The following is a 25,084-nucleotide window of genomic DNA, read 5'->3' as shown; positions in this document are numbered from 1 at the left end:
TAATACCAATGAAAATGTACAATAGGATTGAAATAGTTAAAATGAACCTATTACCAAGGTTTCTTTGCCTATTTCAAGCGTTGTCAATTGAAATAACCTTCACACAATTTAAGGAGTGGAATAGAATGTTATCAAATTTTATATGGGGAAACAAAAAAACCAAGAATACGATTTCAGATTTTACAATTACGGAAAGAAGAAGGTGGATTAGCTTTACCACGTTTGGAAAGTTACTACAAAGCAGCTCAGTTACGAGTACTGATAAATTGGTGTGACCCCAGTTGTGGGGCTAAATGGAAAGAGATAGACCAGTCTTACTTTGACATACCATTACAATCTATGGTTGGTGATAAACCACTATTGAAAATACATTCAGAATCTCATTTATTGCCCTCTTGGATAAAATCACCAATAAATGTGTGGAATAAAATACTTAAAAACAAGAATGTTGAATCAAAGGCCAAAATATTACGTTGACCAGTTTACGATTCTGAACTTTTACCAGCAAAAACTGATAACAGATTTCAACAGTGGTCTCAAAAAGGTATTACTGGTTATTGGGTTATATCAACAAAAGGTATACTGAAAAGCTTTTTTGGAGCTTTCAGACAAATATAATTTGAACAGATATGACCTTTTTAGATATTTTCAACTAAGACATTATTTTGATAGAAAAATTAAATATGAAGAAGAGGATTTGGTGAAATATTTTCTTGAGGCTTGTAAAGGTAATGCACCGAAGAAACAAATAACAATAGTGTACAAATGTTTACAAGTATTTAAGAATATCTCTACCACGTACATTAAAGAAGCATGGGAAAAAGAGGCTAATATTACAATATCGGAGAATGAATGGTTTGATATATGCAAAACTGTCATGATTACTTCCAGCTCTGGTCTTTGGAGAGAATTTGCATGGAAGACTGTCATATGTTTTTTTGTTACACCTTATGTTAAGAGTAAACAGTGCAATGACCCTGAAAAGGCTCATTGTTGGAGAGAGTGTGGACACATTAAAGCAGGACATTTTCATATATTTGGGGACTGCGAAGATCGCACCCTACTGGTCAACGGTGATGACAGCAATCCAAAGCATCATTGGATCAACTCTGTCATATGGGTTTACTGAAACATATTTAGGACACATTTCTTGTGGAGTGCCAAAATCACAAAAATATCTTCTGTCAATACTATTGGTTGGAGCAAAGAAAGCTATCACCAGAAAATGGATGTGTAAGGATGCACCTTCACTTTCTGACTGGCTTAAAGTAATTAATGAAATTTATGACATGGAGAGGATGACTTTTTCATTGAGGCTGTCTGTTGATAAATGTAACATATTGGGAGAAATGGGTTGGCTATATCAAAACACTGAATCTTTAAAGGGTTGACGCACTGTATCTTGACTTACAAGCTATCAACATATATTTGCAAAGTTTAGTATTGATGCTCAGCCCTGTCTTTCCTTTTTTTTCATGGTCTGCTTGCTTTTGTTGTTTTATTTTTATTTGTTATATATGTAACAAAAATGTTGAAACAATCAAAAAAAAAAAGACAGATCTCCAAGAGTTGGCAGATGTGGTCTGGTGTGAGTTTGGTCCTTTCAAGTAGAGACACATCCTCCAGCAGTCTCTGCCTCACAGCTGAGACAGCCTCAGCGGTGGGGATGCAGGTGAACAACGATGTCACATCAAATGACACCATAGTTTCATCTGCTTCCAGCTGCAGGTCCTTGATCTTGTTCACAAAATCTTGTTCTCCACATGGTGGTCTGAGTTACCCACTAGAGGAGCCAAAATCCACTTGAGGTGCTTGGCCAAATTGTACATGATGGAATCTGTGCTACATACAATAGGCCTGAGTGGCACGTCCTGTTTGTGGATTTTGGGCAGTCCATACATGCATGGAGTGGCGTCCCCAGGGTACAGTTTGTAGTATGTCTGTCTGTCGATGAGTCCCTCTTTCTCCAGATTTTGGAGGTAGCTAATGATTTTCTTCTTATAGCCGTTCGTGGGGTCTCTCTTCAGATGTTCGTATGTACTGGAGTCACTGAGCAAGTTGTTGATCTTGGCCTCGTAGTCTGATTTGTTCAGGACCACCGTGCATCTGCCTTTATCCGCTGGCAGGATAAGGATGCTTTGGTCCTTCTGCAGTGCTGACAAAGCTTTCCGTTCTTCTCCTGTGATGTTGGATAGAGGAGGCTTCGCACTGCTGTGACTCTTAGTTGGAGGTCCCCAGCTTCTGACTCTGCCAAACTTATGTTTAATGGCTGACTCTACTGCGGTGATGTAATCTACTGTCGGTATATGTTTAGGTTTTTAGGTTATGGTAATGAGTCATTCACATCATCAAGGGAGCCATCAGGAGAGGGTCCATCCCATCATTAGGAGGGACAGATGCCCTGTCATTACGAGGGTGCTAACTAGAGCACAATAGGTGCCAATTAGAGCTATTTTTTAGTCACTAGCCTATAGCAGTCTGCCTCTCAGTAGGAGGGGTCTGGTTTGGTTTAAAACTCCAGCTTTTGTGGCTTCTGTTTATTCTTCTCTACAAGAGTCAAGACAGAAGTCAGACTACTAGAGCAAGAATTTTAGCTGAGGAAGCTTCTGCGATGTGAAGCGAGACATCCTCGCGTCAAGCAACCCAGTCCAGTCGAAGATTCAAGCTTCTCTACTGTGGAAACCACCTGGACAACTGACAGCCTACACAGAAACATGCTAACATTTGCCACTTTTTTCCATGTCCAGATACTAAAGTGTCAGCTGCAGTTTGTGTAACCACGTATGCTAACACTAACCCCCTTTTGCGCTGCCATATATGCTAATGGGTCAAATGCGTTTTCCCACTTCATACATCGAACTCACTGAATTTGGAACTAATGTAGTATTGAGTTTTGATTTTTCCACTTTCAAGATGGAGTGAATGCCGGATTAATCAAACATGTGGTACAGTCCACCTCTGGAAATCCAATAGCTTCTGGAAAGTTTTCCTCCATGACTATTGTGATTGTTTCTACTTCACTTTTAATCCGAGCTGTTCTATTTGGCCTTTAAACTGTATTGCATTGTAACTTTTGTAACATGTCACCATTTTGGAATTTTTTCTTCTTTTTATTTAAGCTTAGAGAAGATTTGGACTTGGACGAGGAGTTCGCTCTCCAGGATTTCCTGAAAAGCGAACAGGCAGAAAGAAACTGCTGCGTGCACGAGGTGCAGGCAGACAGCAGGCTTGAAGACACTAAAGATAAAATGAGAGACAGCTTTGAAGAGGACAAGTGGGTGACTGTGGATGCTGGAGAAGGGAAAGACACATCTACACCTCTACCTCCAGACGTAGGAGAGGATCAGTCTGGACAGGGTCAAGGTGAGTTGGGTGAGTGAAGGTAACTGCCACTGAATGTTTCTCTGAATCAGGAAAATAGAAAATCAGGAAATCACTTGAGCCGCTTTCCTCAAGTACACTTAGATTTGTAGTTTACTTTGGTAAAGCTCCTCCCCCTTAAACTCGAAATATTTGAAATATTATACTCTAGGATTATCTTGTGGCTAATGTTAACATGCTGTGTAGTTTAAATATACTTGAATATATCTGTAGCTGAATTCTGAGCCCTGCTGTGACTGGTTCTAACTCTGTAGGATTAAAGAATTACACGTCCTGCAGCGTGAACTTGATCTGTACCATCTGGTATTGTCATAATGTGGAAATATTAATATTTTCGTAGAACAACAGAAGCTACCCTTGCTTGTTTTTATCTTGCTATCCAGAAACTGCAGTTTGTTTGTGGGGTTTTTGTTTGACTTAACAGACTTTAAAATGACTATTTTAAAAATTGTCATATTTATACAAAATATACCGGTTCTTGTCTGATATTACATCAGAGGTTTTCCAGGAATTACTGTATGTCAAGATGTGGATGTTCTGCATTGCACATTTGACTAATGTACAATGCAGAGCGGGCCATGTTAAAGAAAATGTTAGCTGTGGTTAGCATATGCAGTCAGGCTAACCTCGGTTTATGGTTATGGCGAGAAATTATGATACTATAAACAAACTGAAGATTTTGCAGTGTCAAAATTGGTTAAAACCTCCCCCTACTGCACAGAATAAATACGTCCCTAATGTTTGGTGTCCATCGCCGTTAGTGTGTTTGCATATGCTAACCGCTAACTCATGACCACATATACTAGCTTGTCTATAGCTAAGCGTACGGTGTCAGCATAACTACGGTTGAAACAACTAATGAAAATTATTAGTTGACTAGCTGGGTTCGATTAGTTAGTTTAGGAATATATTAAGGTCCAATCTAATCAGAGACTTTCATTTAAGAGCTACAAGTTGAAAACGTCATTAACACAGTAAATGGCTTGGACTTCTCAGTGATCGCGTCCTCATTCTTCAGCTCCAGACACATTTCCAGAAAGTGACTTTTGATTCCTCATACCTGTGCTACAGATTCTCAGCTTCTTTCCTGGACGTTTAAATTTGAGCTTATTCTTTGCTGGAAGTTCCATGATTCTATGAAATAAAACCAATCATTGTTCAAGTCAATGGGTATTGTAAATCAACCACAGTGAAAACTGATAAAATTGTACATTGAAGGCATAAAAATACTTGAAATGTCAATTACTTTTTTATGATTTACCCTTAAATTATTTCCAAATCATGTTATCTGAATTACCAGAGTAGTTGACTAATCTTCTTCTCGTTGAGTAGTCGGGTCCCTAATAGTTGTAGTATTGCGACTCGTTTTCCCAACCCTAAATATAATGTCCCATATAAGCAGGTGTATGTGCTACTTGCGTTATGAAATCTGGTAATTCTTGCAATGGTTTGATCATTCCTTCCACAACTAATAATATTAAAATAATCTAACTTTTAAGAAATTATGCTAAAAGTCTCTCTGTCAGACCAGTATTTTCATTCAACTCATGCAGCTTGTTGATTGGCGTGAACTCGGGCTTCCCTGCACATTTGAGTGCTGATTCATGTGAAGGACACAGTGGGGTGTCCTGCAATCCACGGGAACACGGAGTACTCCGATACCCTTGAAGTACCAGCACACTACAAACACAATAACTCATGAACAGAGCCCTGCCTTCTATGGGTTTTTCTGGTTCTGGTAGTGTGTCCGTGTGTGTCTTTACGATATCAAAAATCCTGGGTGTCTTCCTCACTCACAGTCCTTCTATGGCCAGGTGTTGGTCCAGTTTGAGGCTGTGGAGCGAGCTCTGTAATCCCTCATACCTCTGCCTGCACAAGGAGCACAATTGTGGTCATTAATGCTACTTTAGTCATGCATGATATTTTAGTCCCGCTGTGTTGCATAATAGACATTTTGCCCTTCTATGGTAAAAGGTGAAGTTGGTTTTTAGGAACGGCATTACCCCAGAGGTGAACTGGACAAGGGTCATATGTTTGTACCCTTCCCACCCCCAGCCTCCTCATTCTGTACCTTTCTTGTTCCTTAAACCGTGTTTATTTATTTGTTTTCCTTACTGTGCCTCGCAGAATCTGCAGCCTGTGATGACACAGAGCCGGAGGTGAACTGTCAGCCTTTGGAGGTAAACCTCATTTTATAATTATGGTGACATCAGACGATTAGAAGCACCACATCCAAGTACTTAATCTGCCTTCTGATCTAAAATCAGGATCCGCTTTCAGTCTCTGGAAGCTGCTCCCATGTTACGAAGTCACGACTGGAACTGTTATTATAGTTGCAGTGTGTGGAGTTAAGGGTCATCTAGTGGTGACTTTACAGATTGCATGATGCCGTCACTGGTCATGATTTTCTTTCAAGGTGTGTGTGTGTGGGTGGGGAAACAAAGGAATCTTTATTAGGTATACTTGAGAGCTGGAAAACCCTGGCTGGTTTTCACCTGTTTATTTTAAGGCACATGCAGTCATGTGGCATATTTCCAAATGCAACATGACTGGATTTTTTTTCCTTGTGTGTGTTGTGTTTTTGTTTTTTTTTTCATACTGCACATACTCTTTGTTCCTGTAGTAGTTGAGATATTTTAATCCACTTGCAACTTCCTTGTTTAACAGCACGTAGATTAGAATCGTTTTTGTTTTTTTTGTTTTTTTTCCCAACTTGCGGTTACTCCGATTAAGTCATTCTAAGATCGCAATAAGCACAGTTGGTGTGTGTGCGCACCTGTCGGGGTCTCCAGCCCTGCTCCTGAAGAGCACCTGCTCTGCATGTATTCTAACTCTCGCTACCCCACCCACAACTAATGAACTCGCTCAGGTGTGCTCAACCAATCAACACCAGGGTGTAGTTATGCCAGCTGTTATCTGCAGTCAGCATAAGTAATTGTGCTAACCACAACTAGCATTTTCTTAGATAGTTTGTCATTAGTCAAATGCTCCAGGTGAGGATAACAGGCATGGGAATTCCCTGCGATTCTGCGGACATCAGATTTTGCAAAATACCTGTTACGTTACCACAATGACTGTGATTAAGAGGGCTATTCCAGTGAGTGCTGTTCCTTCCTGTTTAATCCCGAATAGCAAGTCGGCACGTTTTAAGGCATCGTAGTACCTTCTTGATCCATCTTGAACAAACTTGGTATACGTAGTAGTTACAGCCATCAACAGCACCAGATTTGAAATCGGGATTCAATTTTTGTACTGTTCAGTTTCATCCTGATTCTCGAAATTGTTGATTTCAATGCGGTAACTTTCAGGTATTTGTAGTCTTAACGGCTTCAATCGTGTCCACACTTCTTTAAACAGGGTATTCGTAATGAGTACGGCTTGACACTTGTTTGGCATGATCCATCGGGGTAAAATTTTGAAGCAGAAGCAGCTTTTGCTGCAGTTCTGGCCAAAGGCGCAGCTCCTGTTCTTTCATTTTCAAGCGGGTTGCCAGGTCTGCATTTTATAAGGCAGCCTGTTAGGAGGCAAGCCGGATTAAGCAGTTTCATCCCATTTTTGTACTTTTTTTTTGGATGAATGGCGCCCTGTGGAATATCGGTTTTCTGCTGGATGTTTATGAGATGTGCATTTTCATTGGTCGATGTGCTGTAGTTACATCTCAACCAGTCAACTTGAATGCAACAATAGCTTACTGCCAACTGCGTAATTTGCCAACTGTACACAAGCTGTGCAGAGCGTCTCTGCATTTACCCTGTCCAGGTTTCTACTGCTACCCCAGGACTGCTCAGACATCCCACAAATTACTCCCGAATAGAGATTTGAACTATTTCAATAAAAATGCTGATGAATTGAGAGTTGCAGTTGCATTACAGAATTATCTCTATGCTCATATGTCAATTCATTTTACTTTCAGGATATAGAGATCTGAGTGGCATTCACACAAAATCACTCATACGCGACAGAGTGTAACTATTTGAATGGGGAAAAAAAAAAAAAAACAGTGACAGGAAAAATAGATGTTGCCTTTATAAAGTTTGTGGAATGACTTGTAGAGAGATTTGCTGTTACGGAACACCTTGTTCCTGTACATTGGAGAGAAGGAAGAAGGAAGTTTTTCCATTGGTAATTATCATACTCAAGGAGTCACTTCAGCGTGCGGTCTCATTTACTGCTCAGCTTAATGCTCCATATCTGTGCAGTCAGTTTCTGTTTTACAATACAAATTTATGATTTCAGTAGTGCTTGAAATTTTAAACTCTACGAGATTGTGGAGTTTTAAAAATGTTATTTTGTGATAAAACTGCACCTTTCAGAGTGGCCTTTTATTGTGGACAGTCTAAGGCACACCAGTGCACTAATCATGGTGTCTAATCAGCATCTTGATATGGCACACCTGTGAGGTGGGATGGATTATCTCAGCAAAGGAGAAGTGCTCACTATCACAGATTTAGACTGGTTTGTGACCAATATTTGAGGGAAATGGTGATATTGTGTATGTGGAAAAAGTTTTAGATCTTTGAGTTCATCTCATACAAAATGGGAGCAAAACCAAAAGTGTTGCATTTATATTTTTGTTGTGTATGTGTGTATATGTATGTATGTGTGTATATGTATGTATGAGGATTTTGTTAAAGATGCTCCTGTGGTTACTGTTAAAGGCACTGATATGAAGTCGTATGTCCCCTTTCTATTTGACACATAACCTTTTGCCTTGGGTGGCCTTAATGATCAAACGTGGGTTCATAACTTTACTCAGTTTTTTAGTAAATAAAATGGCACATTGGAGAGAGGAATGAAAATGGGGGCCTTCTGCAGCATCAATGACTTAGTTATTGGTGGAACAATATTTGCATGTAGTCAAATACATAAAATCACATGGAGATTCCCAGATTCATGCACAGAAAACCACATGGGTCATATGACAAGTACCTGTAGATGGAGAACACTCATTGATGTACGTGCCTATCAAGCTGATGCTGGATCTGACCACTCACTGGTGCTTAAACTTCAAGTTAAAATCACTAGTCAAGAGGAACTGCTTCCAAAAAAAAAGTGGCTCACTATGTTGTATCAAAACTACAAACACAGGGAGGACGAGTTGATTTTAGTACCACTCTGGCCAGCAAAGTCAATGACTTTATGAACACACCACAACATCCAGCTGAGGCTAAGTGAGAACAAGTCAAAACGGACATGCAAAGAGGAACTAGAAACAAGGAAGAGGGAGTACAAAACATTAGTAAAAGATAACGCTATCTCTAAGATTGAAGGAATGACATGAGAACCCTTTACCATGTCACCAAGCAACTGTCAGAAAGGAAAATGAACACCAACAAGCCAGTATGTAAAACAGAGATGGGACCATGATCGGCAAGCCCACAGAACAGCGGGAAAGATGGTGACATTTAACAAACTGCTCAAGGGCAATAATATGAGCAGTCCACCAGAGAGAGAAGGTGAAGACAATATACCACTAGAGGCAACGTAGGCTGGTGGTACCTAATAAAAAATAGTCCTCTGTAGGATGTATAGGAAAAAGAAACTACCCAAGTACTAGAAAATGGGATACATAGTGAAGATACTCAAGAAAGGAGGCCAAAATAAACAAAAAATTGGAGAGGAATCACACTGCTGTCACCATCCGGCAAAGCTGTAGATTCAAAATTATGCAAGGAACAGGTAGCAACTTCAAGGATCGTCACTCAACATTATATTGAATGGCAATAATTTTTATGCATTCTCTTTATCAACTGGCAGAAAGCCTTTGACATGATCCACATACCAACAATCTGGAAAATCCTCAAATACTATGACATTCTTGAAAAGCTTGCCTGAACACGTCAAGTCACATACAACCACCACCTAGTTCAACGTTGACACAGGCATTGGACAAGGATGTCTACTGTCATTGTAATAGACTGGATAATAAATTACAACAAAACCACCCAGAGGCAAACGGTGGATGCTCGCATAAAAACTGGACTATTGCAGATGACACTGAAGTCCTCGCCCACATCCTACAACACAGTCGGGTTAAAACGGTGCACCAGCCTTGCAATCAACCCAACCAAAACCACTAAACTCAACACAAAACGAAATGCACAGATTAATCTACAAGGAAAGGAATTTAATGATGTTGAACAATTGCCATATTCCAGCAGCCTGATGAAGAAGACATCAAAAGCAGAATTGGCAGATGCTTCAGTAGCAGCCTCATGTTGAGAAACACAATCGTGTGCCTTCTATCTGCTATTTGCCTTCCAAAACAGGACTTTGCATGTCATTATTCACAGCCTGTGACTACAGTAGCAGCAGCATCTCGCCGGCTTGTGTGGAATCGCGCTTCTTCCTTTTATAGAATCAGTGATGAAAGCTGCAGGTCACACTGAGGGGAAAGTTCAAAAGATAAGATGAAGCACCACTAAAGAATGTGTGTCTCGTACATCTTGCGTAACAATTTCAAGCCTCCTTTGAATCTCTTTGTATTTGAAAGTTGTACTTTTTTTTTTTTCCTCCATCAGCTGTTTGCACGCCTGAACGCTTGATTCATTTAATGACAAGAAGGTTCCTAATAACCCATTTAGACACGCTGTCTTTGCTGCCGTTAACGGTTTGTGAGCGCCAGCACGGGTGATGCTTCCTTTTGACTTCCTCTGAAGACGGCGGTAATCGGGGGTCCTTCCAGATGCTTTGCACCGTCTGCCAGGTGTTGCATGTTAATGCCTTTATATCAGACGTCTTCTCAGTTGACAGAGATTTGCTTCTATTGACTGCTTGTGCACCTGCTGTTCAGTTTGATCCCTTCACCCGTCTTCTCGGTGCATATTTATCGTTTTGTCTGTGTGTGCGTCTCAGGAAGAAGCGGTAGTGCCGCTGAGCGCCCACTCACAAGCTGTCAACGTTGGACACACGGAGGCGGACGTTCTCCCTGATCCGTCCCACTCGGAGAACAACAGTAAGAACTCGCGCTCGCTCTCCGTCAGTCCTGTTTCACTTTCTTGTGTGCATGCTGCCAGCTGTAAGTTTTAACAGCTTGTGAGTCAGGAAATGACTCACCCAGTGTATGTGTGTGTGTTCTGTTAGTGTGGAAGAGAAGATGCTTGACCAAAAAAAAAGACCTAAACATTTCAGTTATTTAAAAAAAACAAAACCTTTTTATCATCCAATCTTTGAAAAAACTTTCATTTGTACTAAGCAGAGAACTGCAGAAGAAGGATGTCTTTTTGTGTATATGTGTGTGGATTTCCCCCTGATTTGACATCGTGATGGAAATGTGTACAACCACAGCACCACCTGCTCCTGTTGAAGTGTGTAACAATGTAATAACAGCTTGAAATTGGAGGTGCAATAATAATTTGATTAATCGCCAACTATTTTCATAATTGATTAATAGTTTTGAGTTGTATTTTTGGGGAAAAAAAGGTCTATTTATTTATTTATTGCTTCTTAAATGTGACTTTTTTGTGGTTTACTACTTTCTTTCCTCCTCTCTGATAGTAATTTCAATGTCTTTTGGGTTGTTATCAATGCGAAACATTTTAGGATGTCATCTTGGGTTTTGGGAAGCACTGACTTTATTATTTTATTTATTTATATTTACCTTTTTCTGAAATTTTATGGATCAAATAGCTACTTGGTTAATAATAATACATTGAATCTGTAATTAGTTGCAGCCCCCCAATCTCTAAAAGTAAAGATTTTTGTGCTACACAATGGTGTCGGTGCGTATTGTGTTTCTGTTCCTTTGAGAAAGTAAAGTCACACCTGTGGCCAATGGTAAAAGCAGACATCGAGTAAATTGCTGAATTTTACATATGTTTAGATCCAAGTGCATCAAGTGTCATTTTCTCATTTTAAGTTCCATTACTTCATATTAATTCCAAGGTTACTGACTGAATGATCAGCTTCTTCTCTTAATATTAGACACACACACTTGAGAACGGTTGAAGGAAAGTATCCATAAATGTTGCATCACAGCTGCAGGTCTCATCAGTAAACTTGGAACCTTGAGATACACTGATTATCACGTAGTGTTTAATACCTGCCAGTGATGAAAAGCACATACAGAATTGGATAATAATTTGGTCTTGTCTCATGCAGGTGCAGATTTAAATAAGACTTCACAGTCTTGTCCTGGAAGTCCATCCCAAAGTGTGAGCAGATCATCTGAACAAGACCAAACTTTCACACCTGGTCTCGGCCCTCAAACAGCGGAGATGGTTCCTGCTGAACGCACGCCTCCTGGATCCGAAGTGGCAGTTACAAAGAGTGAGAGGTGACTGAGGAATCCTGTGATGAATGTTAGATTTATTAAAATGGGGAAATCAAATAAATCTGGCTTTCAATGTGTATAGTATATCATACATAGTGCAGTGAGGCTTTGTGGCTGCTGACAGATCTGCTACATTTAAAAGGAAGCAAACACAGCTGATTTGGTTGATTTTGGAGAGGGGATCCGCCAGAAATTTTCTCTCTGGATTTTGTATTCCAGTGGTCCGACGTGTTTCCGGTTTCTCAAGGCACAGTTGAAGGATGGAGCACATTTGCTGTGGTGGCCTCAGGATTCCAGAACTGGTCTTTGCAGATGGGGTAGTTGTGATGGCGTCTTCATCTGGTGATTATTGGGAAGCTTTGAAGCAGACCGTTAAGTGCTCAGGAAGCAAATTAACACTTTCACACTGAGGCCATGATTGCCTTGTAGAAACAGATACTTGCTCCCTCCTGGTTAGGAGAGAGGTAAGAACTGAAGTATCTTGTTTTTGAGTGAGCCAAATGGAGCAGGAGATCAAAGGTCCAGCCCTAAAAGGGCAAACAACTGATACTTAAGTCATTCTGTCCACCAGGGCCCATTGGACAGAATGTAAATCTCTAAAACAAAGACTATGAGAGAGTACAAGGATAAATTGCCACTTTCCTTGACCACAAACAGACCTTCAGCTGGGTGATGTGGCTGATGGAAACGAAAAATGTCAAGACCTTCAATTACCTCAGCAGTGACATTCGTGTCTCTGTGTTCTCTGCCTTGGAATTTGAGATACACTTGGGAATCAACCTGAGGAGTTTATGGAGTCATGAGATCCTAAGACAATGAAGGTTTGGGTCTTTACCATCCTGGTATTTCCTGTTTAACTGTGTGGTTGTAATACTTTGACACTAGCCAGAAAGGGAAGGCAACAACTAGATATCTTTGATACTAGGTCTCTTGATCCTTAAGGACTAGTAGAATGATTTTGTGTCAAACTAATGGTTACTTGGGTAGATTAAGCCTCAGCAACTGGAGAAAGCCTTGGGAACACCCCCGATTCTCTTTGACTGTGGCACTTAAATGGGTATTTTTGATAGGTGGGGGTGGATCGGTTGTCTGCTGGGGTAGCAAGACTCAAGGTGGTTCCATAGTGTGATATGCTCCCAGATGTGATTGGAAAAATAAATCACGCTGTGAAGAACAGTGGGGATTGTGGGGATCCCGCCTCTGTATGTATGGGAGGTCACTTCCAGTTGACGATATAGTTGATATTCCACTGAGTTGTCCTTTCTCTACCCCTGACTACATTTGCCAGTCAAATTGGTGTCTTCCTGGCTGTGGGAGGAGTGCGCAACTGAATTCGCATCACTTCAGCAGTGTTTTGCATACCCACAAGGAGGTGTTCCTCATCTTGTTTCTGTTTTGTATCACCACAGTCAGCAGCCACAAATGACTTCTTATGAAAGATGAAAGTGACTTAAAGAATGCAGTTTTGGGTGGAGTTTAACAGTTGACCTTTTGACCTGTGGTCAGCCTGCAGCCGATCAGAGAAGACTGCAAAGGACGAGGAGCAGAAGAGAAAGCGGGACAGGCCAAGTCGAGCCCTGGAGTCATGAACCGCAGTAAGGTCAGTGGTAAAGAGGAAGTAATTTAGTGCTTAAGGGTATGCCGCTTCCTCTGTTCTGCACAGTGTGCACTGCTCTCTAAAAAAGGAAAAAAAGAAGGCTTCAAACCAAATGATTTTTTTTTTAATCACTAAATGTCTTGTCTGGCCAGTTTTCCACTTTGACATTCTGGTGTTGAGCTAGCAGCCTCTGCTGAGAAAGATTATGTTTGTCAGCATGAGATCTCAAAAACCTATGAATGGATGTCAGTGAAATTTGGTGGGGAAGTACAGTTTAGGTCAAGAAATGGTTATTTAGATTTCGAGGTGGATGTGGAAGCAGGATCGTTATTTAAAATTTTTCTTTTAGAATGATTCTGGTTTATATCGGTCGTTTGTATTTTTGTGACACCCCACCCCCACCCCGATGACACTTCAGAACTATTAACGATGTAAGAACTGGACTGTCAGGGTTCGGTTGAAGTGCACACCATCTGAGTGGCCTCTGGTTAATTAGTTAACCCAATAACGTGTGGTTTTCCAGCCCGGAGTTGGTGCCATTTGTACAACCCCTGGCAAAAATTATGGAATCACCGGCCTCGGAGGATGTTCATTCAGTTGTTTAATTTTGTAGAAAAAAAGCAGATCACAGACATGACACAAAACTAAAGTCATTTCAAATGGCAACTTTCTGGCTTTAAGAAACACTATAAGAAATCAAGAAAAAAGATTGTGGCAGTCAGTAACTGTTACTTTTTTAGACCAAGCAGAGGAAAAAAATATGGAATTACTCAATTCTGAGGAAAAAATTATGGAATCACCCTGTAAATTTTCATCCCCAAAACTAACACCTGCATCAAATCACATCTGCTCGTTGATATTGACCCTATGCCATGACATTGACCCTATGTGTCTTTTTGCAAGGAATGTTTTCACAGTTTTTGCTCTATGGCAAGATGCATTATCATCTTGAAAAATGATTTTATCATCCCCAAACATCCTTTCAATTGTCCAAAATATCAATGTAAACTTGTGCATTTATTGATGATGTAATGACAGCCATCTCCCCAGTGCCTTTACCTGACATGCAGCCCCATATCATCGACTGTGGAAATTTACATGTTCTCTTCAGGCAGTCATCTTTATAAATCCCATTGGAACGGCACCAAACAAAAGTTCCAGCATCATCACCTTGCCCACTGCAGATTCGAGATTCATCACTGAATATGACTTTCATCCAGTCATCCACAGTCCACGATTGCTTTTCCTTAGCCCATTGTAACCTTGTTTTTTTCTGTTTAGGTGTTAATGATGGCTTTCGTTTAGCTTTCCTGTATGTAAATCCCATTTCCTTTAGGCGGTTTCTTACAGTTCGGTGACAGACGTTGACTCCAGTTTCCTCCCATTCGTTCATTTGTTTTGTTGTGCATTTTTCGATTTTTGAGACATACTGCTTTAAGTTTTCTGTCTTGACGCTTTGATGTCTTCCTTGGTCTACCAGTATGTTTGCCTTTAACAACCTTCCCATGTTGTTTGTATTTGGTCCAGAGTTTAGACACAGCTGACTGAACAACCAACATCTTTTGCAACATTGCGTGATGATTTACCCTCTTTTAAGAGTTTGATAATCCTCTCCTTTGTTTCAATTGACATCTCTCGTGTTGGAGCCATGATTCATGTCCGTCCACTTGGTGCAACAGCTCTCCAAGGTGTGATCACTCCTTTTTAGATGCAGACTAACGAGCAGATCTGATTTGATGCAGGTGTTAGTTTTGGGGATGAAAATTTACAGGGTGATTCCATAATTTATTCCTCAGAATTGAGTGATTCCATTTTTTTTTCCTCTGCTTGATCTAAAAAAGTAACCGTTACTGACTGCCACAATCTTTTTTCTTGATTTCTTGTAGTGTTTCTTAAAGCCAGAAAGTTGCCATTTGAAATTACTTTAGTTTTGTGTCATGTCTGTGATCTGCTTTTTTTCTACAAAATTAAACAACTGAATGAACATCCTCTGAGGCTGGTGATTCCATAATTTTTGCCAGGGGTTGTACAATATTATCTTTGGAGTGTCAGATTTGGTTACATAGTGGTAATAAAAGTCAACATTGCATTGCCAATTGAGGCGTTTTGTGCTTCTCGTCCTGCTGTGTGTTTGAGATGGCTTGCTCCAGCACCTTGCACCATCATGCCAACTCCACTCCAGGTGCCATGTTGTCACCCACAGGCATGCATGTGCAAGTCCAGTGTATGTAAATGATGTAATTTATGTTCAAGTGGAATAATACTTGTGGCATCTGTGTCTCTTCTGATCATTGAGATGTTTTGGAATTGTGAGGTTTAGTTGTGACAGTTGAAAGTTTCATGATCCCAAGTCAACGATATACCTTGCAAGTGTTTCTCCATGCTCTTTATATTTCCTCTCCCTTTACTAAAAACACTCCATTTCCAGTAATGCTACCCTGGAACATGCAGTGAGTGAATAGATGAATAAATGAACGAGTTCATCCCCTACAGTTAACGTAACTCAAACACAAGGCACCCAGATGGTTACAATGCTTCGCGTCCGCTAGCTATTTTTTTTTTCAACTTCTCTCAATGTCATCAAACCACATACAATTTTGTTAGCCCCAGGAGACCAGAAATCTATGCAGAAAACAGAGATAATGTGCATTAGATGACTGCCTGATTTGACTACAACAAGACCTGTATTACCAAAGGACAGTGCACCACGTTTGATATGAATTGCTCTTTCCGCTTTAAAGACAGACTGATATGGCGATTACAATCGTCTTTCTGCTCCGCGGCAGGACTGTTGATCGAAAATTCATTTTCCGATGTCTCACAAGGCAGCTTTCTTATTTGAGCCAAAGTGGATATATTTTGTACACTCGTTGCACAACAGCAACACTCACCTTTCTCTTTTGTGTGTGTGTGTGGGCAGTCCGCCTCCACTCACACCACTTCACCAGAGTTAACATCTTCGCCAAACCCATGAGCTGCACGGCTCTCTGTCAGCACTGTAGCTTTAGTCCACACTAGATAGCGTTATTCTGCCACGGGAGAGGTTTGCTGCGCGCACGTCATTGACTGGCTGAGTCGGGGAGAGCAATATATATATATGTATTGTGTCTCATTCTCTTCTTCCGTTTGTCTCAGCGACTGAGTCAGGACCAGTCAGACAGCTCAGCAGCAGAGGAGAGGTGAGTCCATCACCATAAACTCATCAAACTGTTTGAGCCGTTCACTGCTTAAAAATTTAGAGTCGAGCTGTATTTAAAGCTTTATGTAAATTAAGGGGTGTTATTTATGTGCAAGTGCAGCACAGTTGTGTGAAGGTGTGCGTGTTTGTGTTGCAGCACAAGCCTTCTGCCCGTGTTGGAGGAAGAAGGTTTGCAGGACGGCACCACTGAGGCTCCATCAGTCACGAAGAGCATGGCAGGTAGGAAGAACAAACCCCTTCTTCACGTTTGGATCAGTACAGGTGCAACAAATATGAAAAGCTTGGAACATTTCTGTTGCCAAATCAATCGAGCTCGTCGTGGTTCCATGTTGACTTAGTAAAAAAACATGCCCACATGATGGGTCAGGAGGGCAGAGATGCAAATTATTGTTTGCATGAAAATCTGCAGAACGACAAGCAGCAGAAGCAACACAGTCAGAAACAGAAGGTGTTGAGAGCAATTCTGACATTTGTGCAAATACATTTGAATATCTGATTGTTTGAGAGTAAGAAGCACCTCTTGTGAACTGCTGACTGTCTCATCAAGCAAAAAGTTGCCAAAAGTTGCAGTTCCTTGAATGGACGGTTGAGGCTGGCTCCAGAAGTAATATTTCCATCCCTAAGCAACATGTGCCAGCGTGCATTTCCCCGAATCTCGACCCTTCATTGCTTCTCAAAAAGCTGACTAGTTGATTTGTCCACCTGTATTCTTCTGCTTTGCATTACGCTTCCAATCTATGCACCACAGGGCGCCCTCTGTGGACACTGAGGGAAAACTAGAAATTAATAAAATCAGGCTTGGTGGAGGTGTGCACCAGCCAACAACCATCACTAGCAGAAATACTGACATTTGGAACTCTCTTTTTAGGTACAAACCAGCTCACCAACAGCGGAATGAGCAGCTCTCCTCACTCTGCACAAAAAACGTCCTTTTCTCATGCCGCTCAATCAGGGACCAGCAAGACCAACCAGTCTGAGAGCAGAGCTTTAGGATCCCAAAAAGACTCCCTCCTGCTCAATAGCAAAAAGGAACTGGTAAGGCCTATTCCAAATGTTGTATATTTTTGACAGATTAATAATAATTGCTCATAAAATAGGGTTGTGATAGTTTATGATAGCACCATATGCAGTCTTATTTTGAAGGATGCAGGTTTCTTGGTACTTTTCTACAGCCTACAAACTAGGCAGTAGTACTCATGGGCATGGAGACGCTATTGCAGATGGGTAGGGTACATGTAGCATCAATAAGGATGTGGTTCCCTTGTACAGGATAGAACAATTCATTACCTGTTGAAAATTGGACCTTCAATGGTCTTAATCACCTGAATGATTGAGCTATAGCTGAAAGTGCCAGGGCAATTCTGGAATAGAGTGCCAGGTTTGCACACATCTTTGGCACTTTGCTGAAAGTGCAATTACAGGGTCAACCCTCATCCACATGCCATGTTTGGTAGATGCCACATAAAGTATCTGGAGTAGACCAACAAACACTGCTCCAACCAGAATTTGTGCAGTAAAGTGTTCTTTGGTTGAGGGAGCAGTTTGTTGAATAAATCAATGAACGTGGATTAAGGAGTTGGGTCACCAATATATAGACGTCGGTTGATTCCCATTCATGCTACCCCTTGGACAAAACATGTCGTGTGTTTCATCCCAGTCCACCCAGCTGTAAATGGGTACCAACCTTGGTTGGGGATGTAACCTGCATTGGACGAGAGACCTGTCCAAGGGGAACTGTTGACTCTCAGGCCCTTCAAGATAGATTAAGAATCAGCACCAGTGGGCCTTAGAACCTGTATAGGACTTACTTACTTCTACTTCTTGAAATCTGTCACATAGAGGAAATGGTTCTGAGGGTTGTCCATTGGACTACCAATACGTAGTCCAGGTGTGTGCTCCAGGCTACCTGCCTGTGTTCTAGGACAATTAAGCCACTCCATCTACAGAGTCCCATTCCAATGTCGTGGAGACTTATGACAAAGTCTCTGATCACCAGACAAGAGTCTAAGTGTTTTGGCTGTGCTCATTTATTAAAAATATCTTCTTAAAGGTGCCCAGAAAAGTCAGAGAGAATCAAGTCTCAAAGCAACAGTTTTTATTTTGCCGGCAAAAGAAAGCAGCTTACAGAGTCCCCATAAAACAGCAAACACTAGTACCACAGCGAATACACAAAAGATGACAATCATTTTTATGTGTGTCTGTCTCCACCCAAAGTGGGTGGCCTTTCAAACTGAGCAAATCTCCACCAATCAAAGCAGTTATTAATGACCTCATTTTCTCAGCAATATGCAGATGCAGTGAGTTCATTTCTTGGAAAATCCCCAGGCCTGAGAGTTCAACTCTGGGTCTTCACACTCTGAGTCATGGAAATTTACCTCTCCTTTAAAACCCAAATTATCATAATTTTCCCTAATCTGTAGGGTTTAATCCAATATTTATTTTCTTCACAAAGTAAGTGCTTTGCGCAAATTACACCCTTCCAACATACGTCTTTCTAAACATCTGTTAACTGTTGTCAGTAATATGCAGCAAAACCATCTTCTAGCATTTATAAATTTTTGTGTGCATCATTTGACTATATCAGGTGTGTTCCCTAAATGCTGTAGTCTAATCTGTGCAAAGAGTATATAATTATTCTTTCAAACATCTGTTAAAATAGAATCATCTTGTAGCATTAGCATATTAACATAAAATGCTTCTTTATTTGCTCATTGCTAATCTTTGACAAAATTACACCACACCAACCCTATAATGAGTGCCGGCCGTGGCTGGGGAAGTAACCTGCATTGGACCAACGCCCCATCCAGGGGTACTCTCATTTGTTTCACGCTATGTTATATGGGGAGAGGCGACCTGGACAGGACTTCTCGTCATCTTTTTCCCACAACTAGATGTTGCTATCTGCGGGGATCCGCTAAGTCAGTCAGTCAAGACGTTTCTCTTGTGAGAGAAAACGTCAGTTGCACTGACCCGATTGTCACCAAAGCCAACAGGCCTTGGGGTCAAAAGGTAAAAGGTCAAGGTTATGTGAGCATACTTTGTAAACATCTTAATTTCTCTCCTAAGTGGCTGATTGTCACTAAACGTGGTGTGCTAGGCATAGTGACCTCAAGAAGCCCATTGATCTTGAAGTCGGTAGGTCAGAATCTCTAAACTGTACTGTGTAAAAGCCTTGTGCAGAAAGGCGTCACTTGTCAACAGTGAGCTTATCAGCATTTGCCCAAGGCGCCATAGGTTAGTACAGACTATGCACTTGTTGAACTACATCAATGTTTTTGAGGAGCTGTGTTAATGAGGGAAGCAATGTTTTCATAGGTTGAACAATAAGCAACCTATGACTCCAATTTAAAAGGTTTTTGTATTTCCAGCTTTAATTGGATGGAATCACAGGATTAGGCTAAATGTAGTTACTGAAATTAAATATGTGATTTGTTTGTACCAGCAATTGTTTTGGCTCAACACTTAATCACCTATTGGAGGGGGAATCTTGTCTTTCCAGCTCTGCGAGTATGTGCGTCCTTTAACAGAGACAGTGTACCTTTCATTACTGGCTGTGCTCAGGATCGCATTATCCTCTAGAGTCAGGAGCCAACAATGCTGAGAATCTTTTAAGGTGTTTGTTCTGTAAAACCTGCCGAGAGTTAGACAGCGAGTGGATGTTCTGACGAAAATGACGAGTCTGGAGTTGCGAAGGCAGCAGCAAGTCGAGAAAGACGAGGGAGATGCAGTAATGTTTGTCCATGCCCTGCAGGAGTTCTCGCGCACAGTCGCAGCCGCTGCAGAGCACAAAGTTCCGGTGGAGCAAAGCGAGACGAGCACAGCGGCCGAGAAGGAATGTATGTGCGCTGCAGTCACTGTACATCTTTTCGTAAATGGAACGCCGGTGAAGTTCTGCTTCTTTGACTGACTGGCTCTTTTTTATTTCCCTGTAGCTGAGACGTCTGTGGTTTCTGACACTGATGACAGCTTCAGCGAGGACCGGAGCAGGTAACGCTCTAATAACGCACATTTAAGTCCAGGATCCTCCTGACGTGTGGGCACTCGAACGTGATTGTTTGCTGTCTCTCTGCAGCCTGTCGCCCACTGACAAGGAGGTTGAGGTAGGAACACTGAGATTTTTTATTTTTTTTTCCAAATATTTTTCTTAGACCCAAACAAATGACAAGAATACATGATTATATTTTTTGGGGGGGGATTTTTTTTTTTTTTTTACATGTACACCCATTGATACACTTTTTAATACAAATAATATAATACTGACACAATAGTGCACAAAAATAAATAAAATGCAATGCAAAGTTTTGTTTTTTTTTAACAGAAAGAAAAATCTAACTAGATAAAGTTACACACACACACATCTCAGCTCCTCAAAGTCAACTTAAAAACCTCATTAGATATATGCACACACATACACAACAAATGCAAAATGTAAAGACAGTGACAGGCACATTCAGTTGGGCAAAACCTCTAAATTTTAAAAATAAGAAATAAAACATTGCCATTTATTGTAAAACCTTTGTGCACATCCTCGTAAAGTCTCTTTAATTTTCTTGAGTGTTCAGAAAAAAACATCATGTTCCCTTTAAGCCACAGGCACAAATTAAGGGAGATTTATTAGACTTCCATTGCAACAATAAGAAACGTCTAACAATTAAAATGTAAAAGCAATAATGTCCTTTTGAGCAGAATTCAGTACTAATGAAGAGTCAGGAATACCAAATATAGCAACGAGAGGACAAGGCTACAGATTCACTTTGAGAACAGAAGAAATTGAGAAGTAACTTGACCCAAAATTATGTCATGGAGGACAGAAAATGAACATGTGCCCGAGATGACATGGAGAGCCTTTACATTTGTCACGTACATCCACAATATCGGGGTATTTCTCAGAAAGCCTAGATTTGGAGAAATGAGCCCTGTGTACAACTTTAAATTGAATTGGGCTAAGACGGGCACAGGACGAAGAAGATTTTATTCTGGTCATGGCGTCTTTCCAGAGCTCTTCACTCAGATGTATTCCCAACTCTTTAGTCCATACATTTTTAATTTTGACACTTGAATCAATACTTAGTTGAAATAAAATTATAGATCTTTGATATCAGTTCTTTCTGATGTGGATAATGTTTGAGCATTTTTTTCCCAGGACTGTTCAGGATGTGCAGAGGAAAATTTGGGGCAACATTTAGAGGCAAAATTCCGAATTTGTAAATAACGAAATAGATGCGTACCAGGTAAATTATATTTCGAAGATAAATTAGCAAAATTATCAAATACCCCAGATATGTATAGAGTTCGTATTTGTTTTATGCCCTCATCATACCAAACTGAAAATGATCTGAAAGAGACAGAAGAAACAAGTGATTGTTGGTTAAAGGACACAAAGAAGAGGCAGCTACAAATTTAAATCATCTGAACTGAAACCAGATTAAGAATGACTTGATTATTAGTATATAAAGAGGGTTTAATAGCCAAAGATGAAAAAAAAATAGACCAGGTAATGAAGAGACCCAGTACAAGATTATGGTTCCAATCTGCACCAAGGGGAACTAGACAGTTTTAACCCATAACAAAGTTTTTGTACATGAGCAGCCCAGTAATATGACTGAAAATTGGGCAATGCAGGTCCCACGCTGAGTTTACATCTTTGCGGCAATGTTTTAGGAACTCTAGGAGGTTTCCTATCCCAAGTGAAACCACAAATTAATTTGTCAAAGGAATAAAAAAAAAAGAAAAATTGGCAGAAAAAGAGGAATAGACTGAAATCAAAAATAAATACATTTTGGTAATATATTCATCTTGACAACATTAATTCTACCCACGATAGAGAAAGGAAGATTACGCTGCCTATGAATATCAGAATTATTTTTGTAATAAGAGGAGAGAAATTAGCTGAAGGCCAGATAAAGAATGTGTCACATTTATACGAGATACTTAAATCCTGTGAGACTAAGTTTAAAAGCTAAGTCAGATTGTTGAAGACCACAAGCAGCAGTATTTATGGGAAATCATTTTTCTCCAAATTCAGTTTATAGCCTGAAAAGGAGCTGAAATTATTTTAAATACTATGGGGGTAGAATTAACAGGATTTGACACATACAGCAATGGATCATCCGCATATAAAAACAATTTGTGTTCAATCCCATTTTGGAAAATGCCTCTAAATGAAGAGGAAGAACACAGTGCAATTGAAAGAGGCCCAATAGCAAAGCACAAACGCAATAACGGGCGGCCTTGGCGTGCTCCACGTCTAAGAGGAAAATAATTGGAGAATATGTCATTGGTATGGACACTAGCTTTAGCGGATGGATATAAGAGGCGAATGAACACTAAGATCTTTGACCTGTGCAGGGTCCACCAACCCTGCACCTGGAGGGCACACGCACACACACACCCTGCATGTTTAACTCCAGCTACGGCTAATTAAGACAGTCAGGTGCGGTAGCACCAGACTTGACTAATCAGCTGTGGTCGCTGCAGGTACACATGGAAAACAGCTTTTTAGTTGTGAATTCTCACTTTGTATGCAAATGTCTTTGTTGTGGCCTCACCCATGTCAGATGCTATCTCCCTATTATATTCTTTTGTTTGTTTTTCATCTCCACCCAGATGTCTGATCTCATAGTATGCCTTCTTTTTGGTTGTTTAAAAAAAAAAGAGTAAAGATCGATCTTTTATTCTCTTCAGTTTGAAATAACTTGTTTTAGCCATTGAGAACCACAAGAAATTGGCAAAGGAACTAGGATGTCTCTCACACACATTAAAGGTCATTCTTGGAGTCTGCATTTGTTCAGTTATTCGTCACGGTGCGGAAGTTACTGCAAGTTTGCGTCATGCACAGATATTTCCATCATGCCAGACAGACAGTCAGGTTTGCTGGAATGTCGGTGTTCTGTTTCCAAGCAGCGTCAGCCATCACGTTATCTCTGCTCATCATAAAGTGCACGTTGTTGCTGTGCAGGAAGAGTTCCAGCATCTGGCACTGGGCTTCAAATGCGACATGTTCACCCTGGAGAAAAGACTTCGGCTGGAGGAAAGGTCACGTGACCTAGCGGAGGAGAATGTCCGCCGGGAGGTGTCCAGCTGCCAGGGCTTGCTGCAGGTCAGTGTGTGTCTGTGTGTCCAACCTGCAAGCCCAGCCTGCTGAACACTGATGTACTGAATTGCACATTGTTTGTTAAAATGACTGCAAATGTCAGGGGTGTTTTTTCTTTTTCTTTTTTTTTCCTTTGTTGCCCACTGAAAATCTCTCCTGCACATCCTCCACTTCCTGAATTTGTGAAAAGTTAAATGTTTTAAAGTTGTACAGCCTTTCAGATTTCACAAAACTGACCAAATTTAGTTTAGATCAAGATCAAAGACCAATTTAAAAAACCCTGTTGCTGTGGGGTTTTGTTTTGTTTCTAACTTGTTGCAAAATTATAGTTCATTTTATTGAATAGAACATATTTACCATAGAAAATGTTATTTTCCTTTTTAACACCATCTACAGGAAGATGCACATTTACACATGATCTTAAGTGATGTGCCTGTCTGGGGAGTGCATGCTAACATCCGTAAGATGTCTTGTAAATCACTTCAAAAACAGCATTTTTAGACTTTTTAGATTTTTAGAAGTGTTTATTTCTCACTAACGTTTCCAAAATACATGAGATGCTCTGTATTGTTATAGTATTTTTTTTCTTTTCTTTTTCATTCTCTTCTTCACTCTCATTCTCAAAGTCTACTTTTGTCTCTCTGCTGTGATGCCAGGCACTCATCCCTCTGTGTGAGGATGACAACCAGTCCATGGAGATCATCCAGCGGCTCCAAAAGAACCTGGACATCCTCATCCAGTCCATGACCAGGGTGTCGAGTCGCTCCGAGATGCTGGGAGCCATTCACCAGGTGAGGCCTCCACACAGAAAGGAATATTGCGTTCAGGGTTTTTTTGTTGTTGTTGTTTTAGGTGAAAATGGACTCACTCCACCACAGTACCATCTGCAGCATTACTTTAAAAACTGTCATGGTTCATTGCGGTGGGGGGGTCATGTAAATTCCAGGAGAGTCGCATCGGGAAGGCGGTGGAGGTGATGATCCAACACGTGGAGAACCTGAGGAGGATGTACACCAAGGAGCACGCTGAGCTGCTGGAGCTGCGGGAGACGCTCATGCAGAACGAGAGGTCGTTCGGATCCCAAACCGAAAGAGGTGAGCGGCGTCGCATGTCGGTTTTCACACTGATGCGCCTATCTGCTGATGTTATGAAGTTAAAAGTTTCCAGAAATTCCCATAGTTGCGGATTTAGAGTGTTGGGGGTTTGTTTTTGTTTTTTTAAATAGCAGCAGTTATGCCATCGACAGGGAGTTTGACTATTGAAGGTCCATATTTCAGAAAGTCAAACAGGTGGTGTGTGTGTGGTTACACAAATATCATGCTTAGCAGATATGGGTCGTTATTTGGTGTTGACATCACACGTGGGTACGTTACCCCATACTGCAGTTAGCATTTTCTATATCCATGTTACAATATCCGATATAAACAGCGGTATGCAGCAACTCCATAAATCAGACTTCCCGTAAGAGGAGACAGTGAACTGTTCTTGTTTTCCAGATGACTTCCGTGGAAAGAAGCAGTCGACAGCACAGTATTACAAGGT

At 40.8% G+C, this 25,084-nt stretch overlaps 1 protein-coding gene across 4 annotated transcripts in view; it reads left to right on the top strand.

Annotated features, from left to right (window-relative positions):
• The window catches only part of lrmp (lymphoid-restricted membrane protein), a 51,739-nt gene that overhangs the window by 19,416 nt on the left and 7,239 nt on the right, over window positions 1-25,084 (top strand). For all 4 annotated transcript variants that reach the window (XM_034163088.1, XM_034163092.1, XM_034163089.1 and 1 more), the window contains exons 18-33: window positions 3,120-3,363; window positions 5,509-5,561; window positions 10,237-10,336; window positions 11,482-11,656; window positions 13,160-13,253; window positions 16,386-16,429; window positions 16,586-16,668; window positions 17,318-17,417; window positions 17,457-17,484; window positions 20,201-20,285; window positions 20,382-20,436; window positions 20,522-20,549; window positions 23,408-23,548; window positions 24,199-24,333; window positions 24,489-24,636; window positions 25,039-25,082. In XM_034163088.1, the coding sequence (XP_034018979.1) occupies window positions 3,120-3,363; window positions 5,509-5,561; window positions 10,237-10,336; window positions 11,482-11,656; window positions 13,160-13,253; window positions 16,386-16,429; window positions 16,586-16,668; window positions 17,318-17,417; window positions 17,457-17,484; window positions 20,201-20,285; window positions 20,382-20,436; window positions 20,522-20,549; window positions 23,408-23,548; window positions 24,199-24,333; window positions 24,489-24,636; window positions 25,039-25,082 (1,557 nt within the window). The remainder of the gene's footprint in view (window positions 1-3,119; window positions 3,364-5,508; window positions 5,562-10,236; window positions 10,337-11,481; window positions 11,657-13,159; window positions 13,254-16,385; window positions 16,430-16,585; window positions 16,669-17,317; window positions 17,418-17,456; window positions 17,485-20,200; window positions 20,286-20,381; window positions 20,437-20,521; window positions 20,550-23,407; window positions 23,549-24,198; window positions 24,334-24,488; window positions 24,637-25,038; window positions 25,083-25,084) is intronic.

The sequence above is a fragment of the Thalassophryne amazonica genome, chromosome 22 (genome assembly GCF_902500255.1).
Source record: "Thalassophryne amazonica chromosome 22, fThaAma1.1, whole genome shotgun sequence".
NCBI classification, from domain to species: Eukaryota; Metazoa; Chordata; class Actinopteri; order Batrachoidiformes; family Batrachoididae; genus Thalassophryne; species Thalassophryne amazonica.
This window is presented reverse-complemented; position numbering and strand designations above follow the sequence as displayed.